This window comes from Mytilus trossulus, chromosome 8 (assembly GCF_036588685.1).
Source record: "Mytilus trossulus isolate FHL-02 chromosome 8, PNRI_Mtr1.1.1.hap1, whole genome shotgun sequence".
Taxonomy (NCBI): Eukaryota; Metazoa; Mollusca; class Bivalvia; order Mytilida; family Mytilidae; genus Mytilus; species Mytilus trossulus.
The window spans coordinates 47668081-47693259 of NC_086380.1; the positions used below are offsets into that span (position 1 = coordinate 47668081).

The window sequence follows — 25179 nt, forward strand, 5'->3', positions numbered from 1 at the left end:
GGTAATTTTAAAAATGCTATCCAAGAACTATCAAAAAAGGGATTGAAGGTCCTATTTGCTTTAAAAAGTAGATTTTCTAACTTTCAATCCATCCCTGTTAATTTATCATGCAAACTTTTTGATGTCTTAATAAGACCTGTTTTATTATATAATAGTGAGGTATGGTTTATGGAAGATTACTTATCCATGTTTAAATCTTTGAAACGTTCAGAACAACATGGTTCTGTTTGTGATACTTTGTCGTTAGAAGATAAATTTTGCTATGAAATGATTCATAATAAATACTGTAAATCTGTCCTAGGACTTAGGAAAACTGCATGTAATATTTCAGCCAAAACAGAACTGGGCAGATTTTCTATGGCTTCATTTATTAAACCACAAGTTATGCTATATTTCTGTAGATTTCATACCCATGATATTAATCCTCTGTTAAAAGAAGCCTATGAATTAAATAAGTCCCTGCATAATGATGGTTTTCATAGTTGGTATACATTTGCTCTAAATATTTTTAAAGAGACTGGATTAAATGCTAAAGATTTTGAAACTTGTGATAAACCATACAATAAAATTAAATATTCCTTAAAGATGAAGTTTAAACAGGTATCACATGAATTTTATACAAAAAAAGTCTTGAATAAACTTTCTTCTATAACAGACAGTTCGAAATTATTTCTATATGGTCAAATAAAAACTGAGATAAAAATTGAAAATTATTTACTAAAAGAATCAAATTTTAAAACCAGACAATTAATTTCTAAATTAAGGGTTAGTGATCATAACCTAGAAGTTGAAATGGGAAGATATAAAAATGTACCCAGAGATCAAAGGTTATGTAAACTTTGTAATAAAATTGATGACGAATACCATTTTTTACTATACTGCAAATTAAACTCAACTTTAAGAGATTGCTTATTTTTAAAGATTTATAATTTAAATCCTGATTTTACAAATTATCAACCACTTTTAAAGCTAAAACAACTTTTAAATCCTAAATCTGAGCTTTTGACAGAAATTGGTGACTTTATAAAGCAATCATTAGAATTGCGAAAATGAGGTCCATGTCCATCAAAGGCTACATTAATTACCATTTATAACTATGTTTTTTTTATGTTTATATTTGTAATTCTTCACTGTCTGTATTAAATGTTGTATTTGTGTTTGCTTGACCCATATGGGTGTATTTTTGCAAATAAAATTATTATTATTGATATAAATTTGTTCCAATACCTTATCATATTGCACCATCGTCGTTCCTTTGCGTTAACCCAACCAACTTCACCGTTTATTGCCAATGTTGGTGCAAATTTATGGACTCCAAGAAAATAACGAATTGCTTTGTTCTCGATTTGATTAAAGCAAACGAAGTCTTTGTATCCCCAGATTGGAGAGCTGTAGTCAAGCACTGGTACTACACACGAGGTAAAAAGTTTCTCAAAAGTTTTAATTCCAACGTCTTTTAGATGATTAATTTAGAGCTCTACCTCCAGCTTCCGATCAGGGGCGGATTTAGGCGGGGGCGTGGCGGGCGTGCGCCCCCCCCCCCCCCTAAAATTTGCAAAGCATAGTTTGACTTCAACATATTTTAGTATCAGAAGAGACCATTCAATCTTTTTTAACGTGACAAATTGAAGTATATAAAACAGTCAGTTTAACAGATTGAATCAACGTGATTACTTATCAACTGACCTACGCTTTATTAAAGTTCTATAAATAATTTCAAAGGAAGGAAGGTGTCAAACGCGGAGCTGCGTTTGCTGACAATTATAATAGGTTTTTTAGCAGTTAAAAGAAGAAAAAAATACGTTGTGTTTGCGGTTTTTATCATCAATTTGTTTGAAAATTGAAGTTCCAAAACATCCCTTACTCACTTTCACAATTTCATCAAGAAAGCAGCGAGATTTGTTTTTTTATTATATCGGTACTGTAATGAAAGATAGAAATACTGTTTTAAGCGAAAGGTTAGTTTATTAATTTGTATCTCTGTGTGACTGTCTATATTTATTTCTCACTTGCAACCTAAATATTTAGCCGAATTATGTACCGTATTACTGTATGCTTGTGATCCAAAGAAAAAAATCATAACTGCGTAAATGCATCTCATTCTTTACTTATTTTAGTTTATGGCGAACACAGTGAAGTCGGTCACGACCTCCGAAAATCAAAAAAGTAAAAAACAGATAGTATGAAAAGACAATTAAAAATCGCTGGTAAAAGTAGAAATTTTCATTTGAAAAATATATTGGTCAGGTGAGCAATTGTGATCTGTCTCCTCTCACTTTGCGTCCGTCTGTCCGCCCGTCTATCTGTAGATTGTTGTCAGGTGTGGATTAAGGCGGTTTCAGCTTGAAACATTCATTTATCGCTAATTTTACCACACAATAGTTCGAGATATCTACATTTCATCCCTTTAGAAGAATATGTCAATAGTTTTACCTAAAACAACCTCCAAAATTTTTTCGCCTCGCCCCGCTCGGCGAAAATAAAATTTGCGCCCCCCTAACTGAAAATCCTGGATCCGCCCCTGTCGATAGTCTATTTGCATTATCTTTAAAGTCCTTTAGGTCGTGAAAAGTTACACCGAGGTATTTGTATGTGTCAGTTACTTGAAGTAGATTGTCACCGACTTTGAACTGGAACTCACTTCTTTTAAATCGAGACGGACGAAAATGCATAACTTTTGATTTCTCTGTATTTATCAAAACACGCCATCAGTTGCACCACTCATGGACTTTATCAAGCATACATTGCATGTCAGTTTCGGATGGTGCCAATAAGACTATGTCGTCCGCTTATAAAAGTAACGAAAGCGGTGAGTCGCCAAAATTTACACCAAGTCCGAGACTTTCCTTCCTCTATCAGATCGTTGATAAAAATAGAAAATAACGTCGGGGATAAATTACCCCCTTGTTTAACCCCAGAACTGCATACAAACACGAACACAAGCAGGAGTACTAAGGTAAATGTTTTTAATCGAGTTGTAAATTTCCCCATCAATGTAATTTAACAAAAGCTTATATAACAGCAAATATCGGTCAACAAAATCGAACGCTTTCTTAAGATCAATAAAAGTTGCAAATGAAGTCTTGAGGTTTCTCGATACAGCAATAAGAGTAAATACATGATCCTCACACGATCGATCGGAGCGAAAACCATTTTGTTCGTCTGCTAAAATATCGACTCTAAATATGATGATAATCGACTGTTTATGAATGCACTGTACAGTTTTGATATACAAGAAAGTAAACTAATTCCTCGAAACAGACGGAATGATCCCGGTTTCAAAAATCAGTTGGAACAATGAATGAATCACGGCCACTATAGGTCCGTACTTCGTATGGAATACTATCTATACCACAACTTTTGCCTTTTTTTGTTTTGTACACAAGCTGTCTAATTTCTTCGATAGTTATAGTCGTATTTATTTCTTGATTTCCATTATAAAGCGGTTCAAGCATTTTGTCCTCTAATGACGATTTGTGTGTTGAAACTTGCCTATAAAATTCATTGTCGAAATTCGAAGCGGCATTATCCGTATTGTATATGTTCTGAAATTCTGTTTTCCATTTATTCAATATAGTTTCATTATTTATATAGATAAAAATCATTTCAAAGTCCAAACCTCATTATTTCTGTAGAAATATATAGTATCAATATAATCATTTGTCTTACCTTGTTTATTTTATTTGTTTTTTTCTCTCCGCTTCATTGGTACCCCATTTCCGATGGCGATGACACAGTGCAATGTGCAGTCAGCTGTGGTGAAGCATACTTTTAAAAACATATATAATTACCCGATAGCAACGAATATTGTTGTTCAAAATACAATTATGTGTTCAAATATGACACTATTATTGGTTTAAAAGTATTCTTATATAAAAACTTATAAAACCGAACACTAAGGGACCTATGAGGTGACAACGATCTTGGGTATACATTGTGTATGTTGAAGTGGATGAGGTTCAACAGGAAAGAAGACTTCATTGTATGGGTATAGTGAATGTAGAAGTAAGACGCTTCACCGGTAGTAAATACGCGTATACCATTCACGCTTATGATATCCGAAGCTTGACAGACTTGAATGAAACTGGATCTTTAAAGCTTTCAAAATCCTAAAAGTTGAGTGCACAGGTAAGAGACGAAATTAAAAAAAATCAGTATAAATATTGAGTACACAATACATTGTACATATTTTGTTCAAATCGTTTGTATTAGTGGGTGAGTGCACAAGCCATTTATGGCTATTTAGACAGAAATTCGTAAGTTTTCGTTAATATTGGTTGCTTATTTGTGCTTATTTTTTTGTTTTAGCCTGACATGAGCCAACGATTGCACAAATAAAAGGTACACACATATTTGTACCTGTGAGTTCTCATGCAGTTACTCCGCTTTCATACTGAACATTTCTTTTCGTGTGGCAGTTCATTTTTTGGTCCTGTTCGCGATCGGAGACCACTATTTTGTTTTTGATTATGTCTTAATGGACATGCATATGCACATTATATAAATATCACATAGTTGAGAGGGTAATAGAGCAGATTGTTACCCCGAGAAAACATTGTCAACTGAGGTCAAGGTTGACAATGTTTTCCGAGGGATACCAATCCGCTCTAGTATTACCCTCTCAACTACATGTATGTGTTATTTAACTTATTGTACTGAATCTACTATAAGTATTGCCGGTTGAATCCTTTATTCAAAGTATTTTGCTATAACGTCAAATATATTACAATGTTACAGATTAATCTCACAAGAAATGAAGCAAGATGTGTTTTTACTTTTATTTTAGTCCAAGATTACTCTGACGTCCAACGGCTGTTTTGCCAGACAAGCTGGGGCCGTGGGACTTCCAACGGCTGTTTTGCCAGACAAGCTTGGGCCGTGGGACCACGGCCCCAGCTTTTCTGGCAAAACAGTCGTTGGACGTCAGAGTAATCTCGGACTACTTTTATGTTTGACAGATGATTGAAAAGTTATAATTCAATGTATTGTGACATGTCCTTTTAAATTATCGAGGTTTGATTGGTCAGTAAGAGAGGGTGACATTCAAAAAAATGTCCCTCTTGTTTTTAGAAATTTTATGATAACGACCGTTTTCTATTTCTAAATTATGGTCACTTATTTTCAACTTCTCAATTCTCAAGTGAATATAAAAAAGAAGATGTGGTATGATTGCCAATGAGTCAACTAAGCATGTTCTTAAAGAAATTTCACCGAGAGTTACATTGTAGATATTAACATTCCTTATCCAAGCTAAGTCTCAAATACAGGGTTGTCAGTTTTTTTGTTCTCCCTGCATGAAGAGATAATGGTTTGTCCGGCTATTTCCTCCTATAGTTTTGGAGGTACAGCTTTAATATTTTGAAGGATATTCATACACATAATGGTGGTTTGCATGGTCACATGATTTTGATTTCTTTTAATTATTCTGAAAATCACACGTAGTTGGACTTTTTCGGTACTAGCTGCAGAATGATATTATCATGGTTTGTCCGGCTATCTCCTCCTACAGTGTAGGATATACAGCTTAATTATTTTGTATGACGTTCATACGTTTAATGGAGGTGTGCATAGTCACGGGATTTTAAGTTTTTCAATAAATAGTCTGAAAAGGATAGGAAGTTGGTCTTAATCATTTTTGGTCAGCCGGGAACATCATTTATATGTCTTACAGACAGCCTAACAATTTCAAGTTGTATGTCAACATCACTGTTTGTCAAATCTAAAGTATGTGGAATTCTACTCATGCATATGGAAAATTAGAAAAAGGGGGGCATTGTCCATATCTAGCTCTATACTTATTTGTGAAAGAAAAAGAAATATACTCCATTGGTGGTAAATTATATGCTATATCTACATCTTCATAATGTCAAATGTTTTTTTTTTTAAATTATGCACCAATTTAGGAAAAAAATATGCAACAAGTATCAATTTTAAACGAGAAGACCTCATTTTGGGTGTCGCTTCTCTTCCTTCCACAATAAATCAATCATCATGGGTCCGTGTCCTATGAGTAACATGCATAGTCGCATTTGTCATCCATTCTTATTGAGTTATTTTGGGAGAAAACGACAAAAAAGGAGTCCGGATATGATTCCGTCGTACTGTTCACTTGGAGAAGGCTATTTTCCCAGGCGAACATCTATTCATCCGATTGCTTGGGCGGTGCTGGTGATGTCAAATTTACGTTTACATACAAACCGTACGAGTTTTACCTTTTTCTCGATTTTCTCTATTTCTCTAAAAAAATAAGGTATAGTTCTTTTCTACTATTTTCAATTTCTGAAGGAAATTATTCCCACACAACGGACGGCTTTCTCTTACAGTCTGCTATCCAGTGTTGACATTTAAAATAATTTTATGTTTTTTATGTTATCCCATATATCTCCCATATAGTATCAAATTTAGAAGAGAAAAAAAAATGATTGATAGTGTCGAAAAACTTAAAATAAAGAATATTTAATATAAAGGATAAAAATTTCTGACTCAGACAAAAACCATTACACCCCTTAAAGTTAAAGGTAACTTCCTTTAGTAATAATAGCCAAGTTGGTATATTTGAATCGTTTACGACTGTTTCCATGAACTTTAAAAGTTTAATTTAGGTTCATAATGTATGAATTTTTGCATCGAATAAACGTGTTTATACTTTATTTATAGTATGGAGGTTCGAGGTATTTGTAAACTTTTAGATAAAATTCAAGATAAATTTCCACTAAATAGTATGGTAGATTCAAAAACTTGTGGATTTTGTTGGGGGTCCATATTCATGAATTCCATCGAAAAAAATCTATAGAAAGATAAAAGATTGATCTGAATAAAGCATTCATTTGCGTCTCTGCATTTATTTTTATGAAAAATCCTAAAAATAGGCAATAATCTCAATGAAAAGAGAAAGTAGAGTACACATGTTTATGTTCAGGTGTGTTTGAGTTGACTATTTTGTAACGAGAACACATGTATGTATTTACTTTTCGAGTTGCAATCACCGTCCGATGCCACACGCCACTGTTCTATCTCTTTCTTTGCTACCGCCGGTGAGACTTTAGTTTCTTTCTTTAGAAAGTTTTAGTTTTTATTTTGAGGTAAGCTGGATGTTATTTTTTTTATTAGTTTTTGTGTCAGGAGGTTTTAGTTGGAGGAGACGTATTTATAGATGATAAATCATTGAAGTGTGGCATGAGGTTTCTAGCTGGAGGCACGTGTTGTTGAAAGGATTATGACCCCTTCTGTAGTCATGTGAGTTACGACAAACTATAATAGTACCAAAAAACAGCAAAAATAATGAATAATAAAGATAGGTAAATTTTTACATATACCAAGGGGAAACTTCGTGCACAGCATTATATATTTTATTGTTTCATTGATTGAATAGAAAAATTAAGGGAATTTTGTGGAAAATAAAACCAAGATTTTTGTAACAACCGAGGTGTGCTCGATTTCTTTGTATCTGTTAGATATGGGGCGAGTGGTGTCCTAATCGAGGTTAATTTTGTCTGAAATTGCTTGCTACGTGTATGACAAAGTCATATGTGTTACTAATTAAAATACTTTGTGTAATATAATAATGTTTTCTTTTCAGGTGTCCCGAGTTTCCAGTATGGGATTGTCGGCAAAAGTAAATATGAATATAATTAATTAAATATTACTTTCCAATGATGTTATTATATACTGCGAATAAGTTTTCACGGAGAACCTGTGATAAAGAAAACCTCACCAAATGAGAACATAACCAAACAACCACTCCTTTAAACATTTTGTTAATTTGACAGAAAAAAACAACATTTTGAAAGTATTAACAACAATTGCCAATACATTATACATATACATTTATATAATTTATTAAATTTTAAATGGATTGTACATCATTATTTTTAATGAAAGTGATAGATAATTGATTCGATAAAATGTGCCACGAACTTGAATCAAACGCAGCATTACTGTTATTAAAGTTAGACTATTTAAACATATATTAATTATAGTTCCAGAGTGAAAGCACATTGATTCTATCATATTCTCTACTAACTTGTACATAATCCCTTGAATAAATTCCCAAATTTTCCACTCAAAAAACCTAAAATAAATACCAAAAAAAAATCCACTCATTTCCACTCAAAACCTAATTTCTTTCATTTTTCACTGATAACAAGCAATGAAGCCCAGAATCAGAATAATCTAAAATGGGTATTTTTTTGTATCGCCTGGCTGCGCCGGAAAGTGCGGTATGCGAGAGATGCTCCATATCTTGTATGCAGATACCTTATGTTACAAGATTTCCGTTAGTCATATGTCAAATGTCCTTAACCTAATTTTCATGGTTCAGAGACTGCTTAATAAATATATCAAGTGGTTAGCCATGTGAATTTCTCACTTATTATGCATAATAGTCCGGCGGCTACAAGCATATTTCAGACGAATTGTGCACATCCTGTTACAAGCATGAAATTTGGCATAGACCTTCCTCAACTATTACTCTTTTATTTCAGAAAGGGAGGCATTTGAAAAAAATGTCTCACTTCCGGTAAAATCCAAAATGGCGGACGTTATACTTAAATCAGCCAAATATCGAAGGCTAATTGTAAAAATGTGTTATTATCATGCTAATATCATAATATTTGGTACAGACCTTTGTTTTTTTACTACTTTTGGATAAATTAAATAGATAAGATGTCTTCAGAAACCCCACTTCCGGTTAAAATCCCACATGGCGGACATGGTACTTAAATAAGCTCATTTTTAGGGAGGGTAATTGAAATGTGTTTTAACGTATTGCTTCTATCATTACATTGTGTAGGAACCTTTCTTTGGTGCTTCTGATGGATACAATGTATAAGACATATGTCTTAAAAATTCTTACTTCTTTAAATATCCAAAATGGCGGACATAGAAATATCATTTTTTTATTCAAAGTTTCAACTTTTTTCAAAATGTAAAGAAAATGATTTTATTTTGTGCTGGTCATTAAACTTTTGGCTTAAAACCACTTATTCTAGCATGTTGTAAATGTTTAGATATAAAGTTGACACTTCCGGTAAAAATATGACGTAAATTTCAAAGATGAGCCCTCAATCTATTTCTTCGATGTAGAGTTTTGGATAGATTGATTAAAACAAAATAAAATCACCATTATACTTAAAAATATTAAAAGTTACTACTATTTGGCCAAGAATACATTTTTATTCACAGTCACCATGACATGCACACATCGCAGTGCACGGGGTATCCGATTTTCAACATTAAAAATAACCGCGGTATCCTTTCTTACATCCACAATGTAAAAGCTTATGACAAAATGATGAAGTCTCAAAGGGAGTTTTTAAAAAGCTATCCTCTTTGTCCTCACCTTGAGTGGGTACCATAAGAGCCAATTCCAAGCTCGTCTCACTAAACACATACCTAAGTATATTGCATGATTTAAATGCTGGAAAAGACATGACCAAGTTGAGGGACAGCATCAAAAAGCCTTCCCTTTTGCGCAAATAGTTATTTTCTTGCTTCGTTAATAATGTTATACCCATCTGTTAAGTTTGTGCGATCTTACAGTAAAACCCCGGTGATTTAGTCTGATTAAATCACTCATTGCCTAGTGCATTTGAAAGGCCCTTGATAGATATTCATCCAAAGTCTGTTGCCCTCCCAAAGACAATTCATAGTTCGTCTACCCCTATGTGACAGAATAGCGAAACAGTAGTGACAGCATCATCATTAACGACTGTTCGAATCATGACTCGTTTAAGTTCGTGTTTGACTGCATCAGACACATACACACTGATTTTAGTGTCTGCCTCTAAATGTGAACTTGGTGCTGAACATGAAATACTTCACATTGTGGATAAGATAGAATATCCTGACCATTTGTTCCTATAACTACCATACGCATCCAAAACTTCATCCACTCGTATTTCAATTTCAAGGTATTTTATTAAGGTACGGACATAATACCCAATCAGCATACTCGTTAGGCCGCAATTTACAATCGGAGAGCTGGTTTCCAACATTTACAAAGACTGCGGTATTGTTTCTCACATCGTGAAATTCCAAAAACACATATTTTCTTGCCTTGTTAACCAAATCTGTTTCTTTTTTTTCGATCTTACAACAAAACCACGTATCGTTTTCAATGACATTAAACTTATCAAATCCATATTGTGATGTTGGCTGGTCAATCATCATTCTAAATGCTATAGTCACATCTTCAAAATTGCATTTGAAAGGTCATTGATTGATATATATCTTCCAAATGCAAACCAAAGTTTATCAGCTATGTCACGGAATAGCGAAACAGCAATGACATCAGTATCTGTTTGAGTCATGACTCATTTAAGTCTGTGTTTCACCGCATCAGACACATCGATCTTGATTCTAGTGTCAGCCTCTTCGTGTGAACATGGTGCTAAACTTGAAACATCATCAAGTGTTGGATAACACTGAACATCCTGAGCATTTGTTGCTTCAACTACTTTGTACTCAAAATTGTATTGAGCAAGCTGCTGTGACTGAAAACTTAAAAGTTCTTTCTTACTATCGTCATCTCTCAGAAAACTTTGCCAATTTTGAGGATGTTTTTTTTTATCCTGGATTCGTCTGTGTATTACCTTTCCCCTAAATGTTGCTCTTGCTTCTTTTAGCAGCTTTCAAACTAACAGTATTGCCTATGTTCACATCCGACTCTACATCCACTGTTGTTACAGTTAAAAGTGTTTTCCGAACGAGTATGATGATTGGGTATTATGTCCTTACCTTAATAAAATACCTTGCAACTGTAACAAGAGTGGATGAAGTCTTTGATGAGTATGGTAGTTGTAGCAACACATGCTCAGGATATTCTATCTTATCCACCACGTGATGTATTTTAAGTGTAGCACCATGTTCACATAAAGAAACTGACACTTAAATCATGGTGCATGTGTCTGATGCAGTGAAACACGAACTTAAACGAGTCATGATTAACAGTCACTGATGATTCTGTCAATACTATTTCGCTATTCCTTGACATACGGGCAGATGAACTATGGATTGTGTTTGGGGAGGCAAAAATCTTTGGATTAATATCTATCAATGGCCTTTCAAATGCATTGGGCAATAAGTGATCACACACACTTATTTCTGACCCATACCTTTACCGGTTGTGATACGGTTCTCTCTTTGCTTTAAAAGGAAAAAAAGACTGTGCGGGAGACATTGATGGTATTAGAAGATGTGACTTTAACATAAAGAATGATGATTGATCAGCCTTAATCACCGGGGTTTTACTGTAAGATCGAACAATTTTATCAGATGGAGCTAACATGATCAACGAAGCAAGAAGGTCAATTTTTGCACAAAATGGAAAGCTCATTATAAGTGAGGCTATTCCCACGACTTGGCCTAGTCTTTTCGAGCATGTAAAACGTGCAATATACTAATGCAGGTGTTTAGTGAGACGAGCTTGGGATTGACTCTTATGCTACCTAGTCTAGTCATTAATGGATCGCGAAGGGACAAAGAGGGTTCCTTTAAAAAAAAAACTTTCTGAGACCTCATCATTTTTTCAGAAGCTTGTACATTATGGATGTAAGAAAGGATGCCGTGGTTATTTTAAATGTGGAAAACCGGGTATTCCGTGCACTGCGATGTGTGCATGTGGTGGTGACTGTGAATAAACATGTATTCTTGGCCAAATAGTAGTAATTTTAAATATTTTTTAATACTATAGTGATTTCGTTTTGTTTTAATCAATCTATCCAAAACTCTACATCGAAGAAATAGATTGAGGACTCATCTTTGAAATTTACGTCATATTTTTACCGGAAGTGTCAACTTAATATCTAAACATTTACAATATGCTAGAATAAGTGGTTTTGGGGATAACTTAAAGCCAAAAGTTTAATGACCAAGACAAAATAAAATCATTTTCTTTACATTTTGAAAAAAGTTGAAACTTTGAATAAAAAAAAGATATTTCTATGTCCCCCATTTGGGTTATTACCGGAAGTAAGGATTTTTAAGACATATGTCTTATACATTCTAGGCATCAGAAGCACCAAAGAAAGGTTCCTACACAATGTAATGATAGAAGCAATACGTTAAAACACATTTCAATTACCCTCCCTAAAAATGAGCTTATTTAAGTACCATGTCCGCCATGTGGGATTTTAACCGGAAGTGGGGTTTCTGAAGACATCTAATCTATTTAATTTATCCAAAAGTAGTAAAAAACAAAGGTATGTACCAAATATTATGATAGTAGCATGATAATAACACATTTTTACACGCTAGCCTTCGATATTGGGCTGATTTAAGTATGACGTCCGCCATTTTGGATTTTACCGGAAGTGAGACATTTTTTTCAAATGCCTCCCTATCTGAAATAAAAGAGTAATAGTTGAGGAAGGTCTATGCCAAATTTCATGCTTGTAACAGGATGTGCACAATTTTTCACAAAGCCGCCGGACTATAATAGTAAGATATTTGGTATATGGGTTCCTTAAACCGTGTATATGTCCGTCATTGAACTCATTTCATGGATCAGGGTTCAAGGTTTAAGTCACATAATTAGTTCCGTTTCTTAGATACTATAGGCAGTGTGTTCAGTATATGTCGTGTATAGAATAACTGTAATGGGTACATGTCAATCTGGCAGGTTTCATCTGACCATGAAATCATTTTCACGTTTCATTGGTCAATGTTAAGTTTTTGTGTTTTGGTATGTTTTTCCTGTACTATGAAAGCAAATTTACAGATCTTACATTGTTGGGTTGATGTTTAGACGAGTTGTATATACATTATGTACACAGCCATGTATCACCATCATTGATGGCGATCCGATGGATACATCTGTTGTAGAGTTGTCACTGACTCAGACGTACTTATGAATATAATTATTTTCTGTGTTTGTATCTTACAATAATTTGTAGGATTCTTTACTATAGATAATTTATCTGATCTGTAACAATAACATCGTCATGCCTTATATATCATGTACTGTAGTACGCCGCTAGATTAAAACTGACGTGGAAAGGTAACACATGGCCAGCGAAAGCTCTATTATTGTAGAGCCCAGGTTGTCGTGTGGTCTAGCGGGACGGCTGCAGTGCAGGCGATTTGGTGTCACGATATCACATGCAGTAGCATGGGTTCGAATCCCGGTGAGGGAAGAACCAAAAATTTGCAGATCTAACATTGTTGGGTTGATGTTTAGACGAGTTGTATATATATATAAGCAATTGGTCAACTACATTTGGTAAATGGAAGGATTGTAAGGTGTAGATGTCTGTCTTGCAGTATTATCTCTATTATTATATCTAGCAAAATCTTATCGGACATTTATAAAGTAAAGTGTATTATCATATCATATAAAAAATTGTGTGTAATCTATATATATGTTCTAATTGTAGAAGATAGCTGGTGGTTGTGAAGGTACTTGTTTAATCGGACTTTTGATCTCTGCGACGCTTATTTATGCACTCAATCTTAAGTTTTACCATTCAATTTCAAAAATACACGGGAACATGCAGAATCTATCAGATATAATACAACAAACTTTAAGTCAGACACTTTCACAAAGAGTTATATGGAAGGAACTAATTCATGACAGAAATTCAAACAATACATTAGAACATAACATGAATCCCAACATTACATTAGACCATGACAGAAATTCCAAGAATACATTGGGAAGTTGTTCCTGGCCACCTAAATATTTACGTAAGTTTATAATGCATTTGAACCTGTCAAAGAAAGAGAAATACTTTTTAATTGTTGTGTCAGGGTGTTTATTATTGTGCCTCTGAAACTTTATTTAAAGACAAAATTTAAAATAGATTGAGATGAATCTGGGGAAAAATCATTGGTTTTGCAATAATATGAATTGCCAAAACATTTAAGACCGGAACAACAATTGACTCAATGATTTACCTGTTACATTGATCTTGATTGTCGTTGATTAACGAGGTTTTTTACACAGTTGATCACAGTTTATCATTGTTTCGATTTTTTTTACTTTGACCTCAATATTAACATCGCAGATGGCATCACTGATCTGTTCTCTGATGTGACAAAATTGTTTGAACAGTTATACAAAGCCGGTAATAATATACACCGATTGACTGGGTGTGAGGGTAATGGCAAGTTTGTTGTCTCTGAGATACCAACTATTGATTGAGGCGAAGCCGAGGGCAATAGTTGCTATGCGAAGGGACAACAAACTTGCCATTACCCTCACACCCAGTCATTAGATGTTTATTTATCTTGAACAAAACTGTCATTAAGAGTTTTACTTTACCAAATTAACCAATTTTCTAAAAGTGTAAAAGAAAATGTCACATAACTTGACAGGCATAAGATGCACTATGGGGGATTTTTTTTATAGTCCGTGTTGTATTTGTAAATATTAAAATCTTCATTAATTGCAATAAAGACTAGGCCGCAAATACAGTTTTAGAAGACGAAGACTGAACCATATCATAAATGTAGTACTATAGTAAAGATTTTAAAAAAATGCGTCGCGAAAATTTTCTTTCCCTTTGAAAATTGCTTGTCTTGTAAGTGAAATTACGATTGACAAAATCAGATTATACCGTTTACAACATTCGAGTTTGACGTTGCCAAGCACACAAATCCAAGCAGAATAGTTTACGGTGTCATTATTGTCCAATGAAAAATAAGCATGAAAAAGTACGGGAAAAATGATTATAAAACTATTGACCGGGGTAATAGTCGTTTAAACCATTGATTGGCAAATAGACTGTGGAATAACATAGTTGCTATTTCATTATTTTTTATACCGAAAAAAACATACTGAGGTATAATAATTAACTTTAACGTAAAGAAAGCGGACACAAAAACTGTGTAATAGCCTATTAGATAGTGTTAAAGCTTTCTTTACGTTAAAGTTATCCAATCACCTGCATGCTATACATAACTGTTCAAATAGCAATAGTTAAATTAATGTTTTCTTGGTGAATAGCTTTTTACCTCAATAGAAAATATTTACGAGTGGAAAAGTTCGAATTTTCTCAATACAATCAACATAGAACTTATCCATCCTACATTACGAAAATTTTATTGCCGATGTTCTCTTTTCGAAACTTTCAGTCACAGTTTATATCTATTCCAGATGGAAGAGAAAAGTTAAATAGAACTGTTTTTGATTTAGAAGACCTAAATCAAGTTTTCACATTTATGAAAGATGGACATTATAAACCGACAAACTGCACACCCAAGCAGAGTGTTGCAATTATTGTACCCTATAGGGACAGAGAACCACAGATGAAAATTTTCTTAAATAATGTTATTCCTAGGATATACAGACAACAGTTAGAATTTGGTATTTACATTGTAGAGCAAGTAAGTAGTATCACATTGACCATATTGTTATTACTATATATAGTATATATTTTGTAGCTATGAATGACAAAAAAGTTTAATAAAGAAAGAAATACGTGAGTGATCAAAAGAAATAAATACGTGAGTGATCAAAAGAAATAAACACGTGAGTGATCAAAAGAAATAAACACGTGAGTGATCAAAAGAAATAAACACGTGAGTGATCAAAAGAAATAAATACGTGAGTGATCAAAAGAAATAAATACGTGAGTGATCAAAAGAAATAAATACGTGAGTGATCAAAAGAAATAAACACGTGAGTGATCAAAAGAAATAAATACGTGAGTGATCAAAAGATAACTCACTGATCTTGTTTGATCTTCGTTCAACCAGGAACCAGCTGCTCATCGAATTTATTCCAACTCTCCAATTTGATTTAACATACATGTATACTAAAACGTAATTTAAAACTACATTAATTTCAAAGAGAACAAAACACCTGGAATTCTTATAACATATCAACATTTCCTTCGAATCATTGAATTAAGCGCTGTTTATTTTTGTTCATCTCCTTGTCAAACTAAACCAATCGACAGCTAGGAACAATATGTTATTTCAATGTATCGCTTTTATACTGAATGTTTAAAAAAAACCAAATCAAATCCTATTTAAGTCGTAACTAATTAATGGCAGATACATTTATTTTTAATTCTATGGTATGGGTAAGTTTATGTAATACATGACAACTGCACATGAGACCAATTTACAAGAGAAACAGCGAATCGGCGTTTTGCATTTGCGCCGATCTGCATTTCATTTGCGCCGATTTTTTTACAGGTAAATAACAGGTAAATTACAGGTGAAATTATATAAGAAGATGTGGTATGAGTGCCAATGAGACAACCTCTCCATCCCAGTAATGTTATTTTCATTTATCACTAAAGACCTCTTCCGTTAGCCAGTTAAACATATGTTATGAATTGCCAATTATAACATGTATATAACTGTTATCTCCTGCTTAAAATCAAAAAGTAAAAAGCACTTTGTTTATACTAAAATGACGAATTAAAAATATATGTACAGCAATCTGTTCTTGTCAAGTATGTATAGGCAACACGTCTAATATATTCCTTTCTTATGATTTAATCCCTTCGTTAATTTTATGGACGCCATCACGAATTGGTTGACCGTTATGGAATGTGTACTTGTACGTTGTCTAAGAATGTATGTTGTCATCAGAAGAAGCGGAGCGTCAGACAATGTCAAACTCGAAGCAGTGAGTCATCGATTTCATTTAGGGAAAGGAATGGTAACCTGAAACATTGGGATAGCCATTTACCAATTGCAATATCACTTGATTTGTCTATATACTCTGTGCCCAGCCAATGTAAACATATGAACTTACCTGTAACTTACCTGTAACTTACCTGTAAACCCAATTAGGAAAAATATAAAATCGGCGCAAATGAAAAAATGAAATCGGCGCAAATGAAAGAATGAAAATTTTCCAAATCGGCGCAAATGTCATACGCCCGAGCGAATAATTGGTTATATATTTTATTATAGACATCTGGTGTTCCCTTTAACAGAGGTATGCTGTCAAATATTGGATTTAAAGAGGCCATGTTAGATATGAAATATGACTGTATAGTTATACACGACCTAGACATTTTACCTGAAGACGATAGAAATTTTTATACTTGTGACGTCAACCCTATACATATGGCAGTCAAAGTTGAGCAATTCAAATACAAGTAAGTAAAACATATAATTATAGATTACCGGTGATCATCTCAACGAGATTGATTTTCTCGCTTGAGCCGGGACGGCGAAAGCGAAAAAGGCAATCGAGTTGAGATGAACAAGGATTCAGAGCTCCAGATAAGAATTCATGAATTGGGGTTTTTACCCACCATTTTCTTATATAATTGGGTGATAAAGTTTTTTAATTGCATTATCAATTCCAATTCACCCCTCAGGTTAATATCAAATTGGGTTTTTCACCACCAAGCTCCTTAATGTATTGGGTTTTTTCATCGACACAATATTGAATATTTAGGCAATATCAACCCCATTTTTTGTCCATCTTAAATTAATATGTTTCTGTCTTTGTTTAGCTCTTCTATTTGGTTGAGGGTTATGGTTAGGGTTATTTGCTAGCTGTTTTATTTGGTTTATTCACTGAGGAGCAATTGTAGGTTTAATTTGTGTCCCGTTTCAAACCTTTTGCCAGTTTTGTATTTTCTCACAAAAAAGGATATGTGTATTCACAGGCACTCGTCTTATACCTTTATATAATAAATTCTGAGACCAGTGCCTGATCAGTGGCTGTGTGCATGGTGTATGTATTCATTAATTAACCGTAAAATGAATAAAAAATAGTATATAAACTAATTATACTTGAATGATTTTCTTTTTATTCAATTTACATAAATCTGGGTTTAGTTGTCTTTTATTAGAACTTTTGATTTCTGATGCTTTATCATTTCATAATTGATTGGGCCTTTCACTTATTCCAACTGAATTCGTTTTTGATGAAACCCCGTGTTTATTAGCATTGTTTTCGTTATGGTACCCACACACGCCCGTGCGTTCGATGGACGCTTCCTAAAGACACTGGCTGAGTCTTGTTATCACTATAACTTTCCCTCAGTTTTCCAAAATAAGCCGAAAACATGCTTCTATTAAATATTGTAACCGGACATTCACTTTCGTTTTAATTCGATGTATGTTACGAAAAATCCCGAGCAATGCGAAAGAAATATGACTACATGACACATGCTAATTGGATAAACACCGAGAAATTCGAAATATTTACAAAAACATGTGTACCTATTGAGCAACAGAGACCCATTTCAGCTACTTGATGCAGGGATCTATTTTTAGAACAACAGGAGATTTCCAATTATAAATATTATAAAAATAGTTCACGCGACGGCTGTAAACAGATAAGGGTAAATTACACAAACGGTAGCCAATAAAAGGGTTGAGAACTCATGGTTTTGGCATATAATTGGGTTTTCCGTTGAATTAATTGGGTTGTTGAACCCTTCTAGGACCATTGCATTGGGTTTTCTATTATTTGTATTGCGTGATCACGCAAATACGCAGCTTATCTGGAGCTCTGCAAGGATAATCTTTTTATCGCTATTTTAACTATGACCACGTCAAGTCATGTCCATTTCATGTCAATTTCGTTAGCAACGACACGTGCATGCTTAGTTTCTAGCGATAATTTTCCATCTCAAGCGAGTAGCATGATGTGAAAATTATCACACAAAAAAATCAAAGGAAAAATGCACAAAATAGCGATAATAGTATATTATCATCTAGTAAAGTAATCTTATGGATGTTTTCGAAGACCATTATGATTTAGTAACAATTTTTACACGGGTTCACGGGTATAATTCATCATGTCCCTCTTTCTTCATTAACATCACCGAATTGAACAAGTCATCTTATCTTGGTTTGGCATTGCAAAAGTCAGCCATTGTTACTAACAACAAAAAATAAATTGAAATTTCTTCCTGATGTTAGAATACGAGCTAGTGGAGTACATGGGTTTCTTAATATATGACCAGATATTTGATCAGAACTAGGACTAACACATAAATGAATATTAATTTTTAAATTGTTATTTGGATGGAGAGTTGTCTCATTGGCACTCACACCACATCTTCCTATATCTATTCTGATCAAACTAATGGTAAAAAGTTGTTCCTACTTGTAATTTATCTTTTTGAATATTTTACTATGCTAAACAAAATATTTTAATTTTGGTGCAGTTGTCTCCAAATAAAATGTTAATACCCTATACCACATAAATACATACTCAAAGAATACTCTCTTATCAGTCGTCCCGCTATTTATTTCACTCTTCTCAGTTCTTTACTAAATTCCATATCACGGCATTATGAGAACATGTACCATGACCTGGCCTTAATAACTTCAACACGGACATACCCCCGATAGGTTGGTCCCCTCCGTAAAACATTCAGTATGCCTTCGAAATATACAAATATTAATTAAGTATTGTCAAGAATTTCAATAACGGCCGGAAACAGACTATATTCCCGACGGCATAATGAATGACCGGACGTTGATAAGTTTTACCCGAACTTATGAAATGGTCTTAAGGTTTGCGTTGCAACAAAGAAAAAAAACCACTTATTTCTATCAGGCAAAATACGCAAATATAACCCGATAAATCCATTATTTGGTCTTTAGCATACTACTATTGTAAATTATCAACTGCTCGAAACAATATAGAGCCTTTTTGAAATCGTTTGCTGCGCTCACTCGACAAAAAGCAGCTGATATTTTATAATATCAATATAGACAGACAACTTGATAATCGGTATAAACCAATTAAGGAATGACTGTAATATGTTTTCTGTCTATTCAAAATAACATAAAAAATGTGGTGCACACTTTATAATAACCCGCTACGCGGGTTAATCAGCGTGCGCCACATTTTTTATGTCATTTATTCATAGACAGAAAACATTTTTTTATGTTATTTTGAATAGACAGAAAACATATTACCGTCATTTCTTATAATTTAATTTTATTAATTCCATTTTAAACCATCGTATATCATAAAAAAACGTTGATGTCGTCACATGACAAAATTATGTATATGAGCTGATAAAAAAAAAAAAAAAAAAACACCAGTCAATCAGAAAACGCGTTACATCCAATATTAAATTATACCATCATACTCACAATTTATCAATTTAATGATAATTTCACACATAAAATGGTTTGTTGAATTTTTTTTGTTGTAGTGATTCAGACAAAATAATGAAAAATACTACTAAAAGTCGAAAAGTTGAAAAGGAAGCATGCATTTAAAGTCTACTTGTACATTATATTCAATATAAATTGTTTTATAGTTTGCCATACGAAGGGTTTGCCGGAGGAGTGACTACATTTTCAAAACTCCAATATGAGAAAATAAACGGATTTTCTAACCAGTATTTTGGATGGGGAGGCGAGGACGACGATTTGTTTACAAGGTAAGATAATTAAGAAGAGAAATGCTGATATATTTTGTTATTTCAAAGTTAATTTGTAGACATAATGATATAAAAACCGGACTTTCACATGGTATAAATGTTCATGTCAAATTCCCGTTTGAATGGTTTTACACTAGTAATTTTGGGGCCCTTTATAGCTTGTTGTTCGGTGTGAGCCAAGGCTCCGTGTTGAAGGCCGTACTTTAACCTATAATGGTTTAATTTTTAAATTGTTATTTGGATGGAGAGTTGTCTCATTGGCACTCACACCACATCTTCCTATATCTAATGGTTATTTAAAAATTATATAGCTTAGTCAATATCATCAATATAAACATTTATAAAAGGAAACCGTGTATTATTCTATAAAAATTCTTTTCAAAAGACATGTTTTCGCCAAACAAACCTAAAACACTAAAGGAATACCGAGTTGGAAATCGATTCTGAAGTAAGTAAATATAGCCCCAAGCGTCGAGAGTGTTACTGAATACATCAAGGGCCACACATCAATACCATTGATTTTCAACTCTCCAAGTCACTAAATGTCAGATAATGTCAAATAAGGTTAGTTCACTCAACCATAGTCTAGCTATTTCTATTGTCTGTTTTTATCTGAATAAGTTTTGTAAAAAAATTGCCTCATTTAGCAAGACTGATGGAAAAAACACAAAGAAAATGCAAAAAGTTAATATTTCTTAAATTGCGCTAGTCAATAATTTGCAAGAAAAAATTAATATCACAATAATACCGAACTACGAGAAAAATTCAAAACGGAAAGTTCCTAATTGAATGGCAAAACAAAAGCTAAAACACACCAAACGAATGGGTAGCATCTCAAAATCAAAATCTCAAAAACACCAAACGAAAAGATGTAATGTATTCCATTTGATTATTAGCAGTTGTAATGTTAAATGTTATTTCTATGCCATTTTTGTAATTTGCTTTTTAGAATGAAGAAAAATAACTACAGTTTAATTCGACCTTTTGAAGAGTTTGGGCACTGTGGCAGTGTCAAACATCAGCAAGCTAATAAGAAAAATGACAGGTTCGTAGACAACAATCGTTTCACAATTAGACGGTTATGTGAACGGCTGTACATGGATGGACAAAAGATAAGAATACTCAAATTATGAAATCAGTATCGAAGAATATATTTATGTTTATAAGACTGTCTATACGTCCTTCAAATTCCATAACTTTTGTGTGAAAAAAGGGAATGCTTTACGAGACTACACATAATTAAGTGAAATCAAGGACAACATCATAACAGAAATAAAAGAGCAACAGCCTTAGACGAATTAGAATTCTCAAACTATTTCAAAAAAAAATTAAAACGAATTCAAGCATAAATCAGACGTTTTGAACTAAAAAGTTGATAAATTTGTTGCTTGGAAGTGTTGACAGTTCTTATGTCACAGGTGAAATTTGACGTGATAGCCCTGATTTCACTGACGACTGTTGAAACATATATTCGGTGATAGAGCATCACACAATACTGGTAAATGCCTGTAAATGTAAATTCTCAAACCCTTACGTGCATTAATATGAACGTCATACATAAAAACAAATTGATGGACAATGTAGTAATATAGCGTTATATTTTTAGGTTAAAAATACTGAAGTATGCACATAAAATATGGCAGAAAGACGGTCTAAACAACTTACAGTACAACTTACTGATTAAAAGATTGAAACCGTTATATGTATGGATATACGTAAATATAGATATGGTGAACGTTCGAAAGGTAAAACTAAAACTAATTTTAAAGCAAATCTTTTCATGTACATTTTCGAAAAACTGATGCAAGGTAAATATCGATTAGGCTCTGAGACTCGGGTAATTACTGAGGAAAATATTTCATCTACAATCAATAATAAATTCGATTACAAATGTGTCCAACTAACTCAACTTTGCATAATAAAATGAATGCAGATATATCAAAATATCAATTTTTATGTGTTAATGATAAAACTGCATTAATTGCATTGTATTGATATGAAAGAATTTATCATGACAGCGTTTTTGCAATAACCTATAGATTTTTTAATAAAGATAAAATTGAGAATGTAAATGGTCCAATGTCAGAATAGGTAACAAAAGAAACTAAACAAAATGACAATGATACATAAACAACAAAAGAACTAGAAGTTTTAATGACATGCCAGCTCCAGAACTCAATTAAACTGACGACAGATTCCAATTTCTATGCATGTCTCACCAGTGAAAATTAAACAGACCTGGCACGAGTTGAGTTTAGATGTCCTTTAAATTCTCTAAATAGATTTCCATTTTTTTTAAGTAACCTCATAAAAACGAACTCCAAGGAAAATCAAATTGCAATATCAACAACAGAAACATATCAAACGAATGGATCACAACTGCCATATTCCTGACTTGGAACAGGCATATCCGTATGTAGAAAATGGTCGATTAAACCTGGTGTTATCTTAGCTAGCTGAACTTCTCACATGTGTGACATTATCATAAAATGAACGTATTTTTGTTGTTTTAATAATTGTTTACATATAAAAAATAGAAGAAATATATTTCCCGGCAAACTTTAACAACAACCAAAAAAAAAGTTTTTATGTTTATGAAATTGAGAATGGAAATGGGGAATGTATCAAAGAGACAACAACCCGACCATAGAAAAAACAAGAACAGAAGGTCACCAACAGGTCTTCAATGTAACGAGAAATTCCCGTACCCGGAGGCGTCCTTCAACCGGCCCCTAAACAAATATATTTATGTATAAATATGTTTCAGAGCCTTGATTTGAAGTTAAACAAATGAGCAAAGTTTCTTCAAGTTCCAATGAATTGAAGTTTTCACATCGGATGGCAACACTAGCAAAGAAAGAGAAAAACACAGCAACAGACTTGCGATATGAATGCTAATTTTAAAAGTAACTACTTTTTTATTTTTTATACGATCAAAGGCGATGTCTGCCATTAAGTCGTACACATTTTAACTACAGTTGTGTGTCTATTCAGTCAGTATATTAAATTTGAAAATAAAATGTTTTTCTACCATTTTAACTGCATCTTATTCGCTTTGAAGTGGTCTTGTATGTTTATTTAATAAACATTTATTATTGGAAGGGCAATGAAGAATGGAGATATGTTCCAATTAAAAGAAATACACAAATAATGAAGAAACTTGATTTCTTAAATGTTATTGATTTGTTATTGATTAGACATTCGATAAAGATGTTCCTTTAACTGCATCTTATTCGCTTTGATTTGACTTCTCGATCAGTTTGCATTAACATTGTCATTGCTACACACAAAATTGATAAAGCTGTAACTGTCATCCTTAGTCAATCAAAATGGAATATGGTTAGAACTGTTCATTTATATCCTGGTACGATAGTCCTGTGCATTTTCTTAGAATGTCTTTTATATCCGTGTCTATTCGTTTCAAATTTACCAGAATTCTTTAGATGGTCGTTTGATTTTCTTGTGGCATGATAGATAAAGAGTATTTTTTGCTAATTGAATATCTATTTCCTACTTTTTTCCACCAACACTGCTGCACTAAATTTTAAATTATTTTCAAAACAATCTGACACATCCAGCTTTTGTTTCAATCAGACTGATCTTTCTTTAATCGATCTTATTTATTAGTGTAACCCACAATAGTCAATGATACTGATTGTTCACAAGTAATACACGATGATCGTGAAGTATATATTCTTGGAACTGATGTGTTTATTATCTTAATAACCTGTCATTTTATTCTTTTATTGCCCTTTAATATTACTTATACTGTTAAGTCTGTTTTTTGGTATCCAGTTGACGTAGCTCTGAATTGACGTGGTTCTGTACTTATACATCCCGTCATTGTGTTTTTGTCTTAGTATGGTTAATGTTTGTTTATGTATTTGTTGGTATGTATAGTGATTAATATAAAAGCACAATGTTGACTGCTGTTCCTCCATTTTTGACATTTATACCTATTCTGTCTGTTTGTTTTGTTCACACATCGTTGTCAATGTAATGGACTATTCGACTGGCATACAAGCGAGGTTTAGCTAGCTTTTAAACCAGGTTCAATCCACTATTCTCAACATAAGAAAGTGTCTGTACCAAGTAGGGAATATGGCCGTTGTCATTCATTCGTTTGAAGTGTTTGAGCTTTTGATTTTGCCATTAGATTAGGAAGTTTCCTTTTTGATATTTCCTTAAAGTTCAGTATTTTTGTTATTTTACTTTTAACCAGGTTTGTTTGAATGAGACAACATTTCACAAGTGTGTTCAGGAGCATCTAAGTAACTCCTCAGATAAAAGGTTGTAAAATATCTGAGGCCCTCTTTTAAAACAAGTTGGTCAGCTTTGCACCTGACAATAACAATTTATCTTGAACTTTCAAGTACTATTTTTGATCAGAATTATTTTGGTGGTGAATACATGTTACAAACCGAGTTAACAAATAAGTCTTTTGTATGTATTGTAATTTAAAAAAAAAATGACTGCAAGTACACAACATACACACATAAAGTACAAACGTGTTATAAGTGTGTGATTTTTATTTCTTAAAAAGCTCTATTGAAAATAAAATGACGTAACATGAATTTGTTGTGTCAACACGTGAAAATTAAAACAGTGCATTCTAATATAATTACGAATGTATGATGTTTTGTTGTACAAAGAATCATGTTATATATTTCCACAGATTTCTAACAACAAAGGAAATTGTTACATAAACATATTAATATGTGCTTTCGGTGTTAGTTCTACAGAAATTGTTAACAACTTTATCTGACTATATATTTGATGCTATATTTAAGCATTGAAACTTGCTCGTGTTTTTTTGTGACAGCTGTCATTTAGCCAAATTGGTCAATAATTAAAAATT

General features: G+C 33.1%; 1 protein-coding gene across 4 annotated transcripts; it reads left to right on the plus strand.

The window, feature by feature from the left end:
• Positions 1-3775: 3775 nt before the first annotated feature.
• LOC134681058 (beta-1,4-galactosyltransferase 5-like) lies at positions 3776-23360 on the plus strand. 4 transcript variants are annotated; one of them, XM_063540465.1, is made up of 10 exons: positions 3776-4128; positions 7111-7236; positions 7580-7615; positions 13374-13683; positions 15095-15324; positions 16870-17057; positions 20199-20321; positions 21271-21366; positions 21928-22066; positions 23089-23360. In XM_063540465.1, exons 3-10 carry the CDS (start codon positions 7598-7600, stop codon positions 23113-23115), a joined length of 1131 nt encoding a protein of 376 aa, XP_063396535.1. In that variant the 5' UTR covers positions 3776-4128; positions 7111-7236; positions 7580-7597; the 3' UTR covers positions 23116-23360. The 4 variants fall into 4 exon arrangements, with proteins under 4 accessions (XP_063396535.1, XP_063396533.1, XP_063396532.1 ...); XM_063540463.1 differs by lacking the exon at positions 7111-7236; XM_063540462.1 differs by lacking the exons at positions 3776-4128; positions 7111-7236 and adding an exon at positions 6908-7034.
• Positions 23361-25179: the final 1819 nt, after the last annotated feature.

Bases quoted from the DNA above. Each gene is read 5' to 3' on its own strand.
- LOC134681058 (XM_063540462.1), top strand. From the start codon at position 6,993: ATGCCACACGCCACTGTTCTATCTCTTTCTTTGCTACCGCCG. The intron at 7,035-7,579 runs GTGAGACTTTAG...TTTTCTTTTCAG, and splicing joins CTCTTTCTTTGCTACCGCCG to GTGTCCCGAGTTTCCAGTAT. The intron at 21,367-21,927 runs GTTCGTAGACAA...TTATATTTTTAG, and splicing joins GCTAATAAGAAAAATGACAG to GTTAAAAATACTGAAGTATG.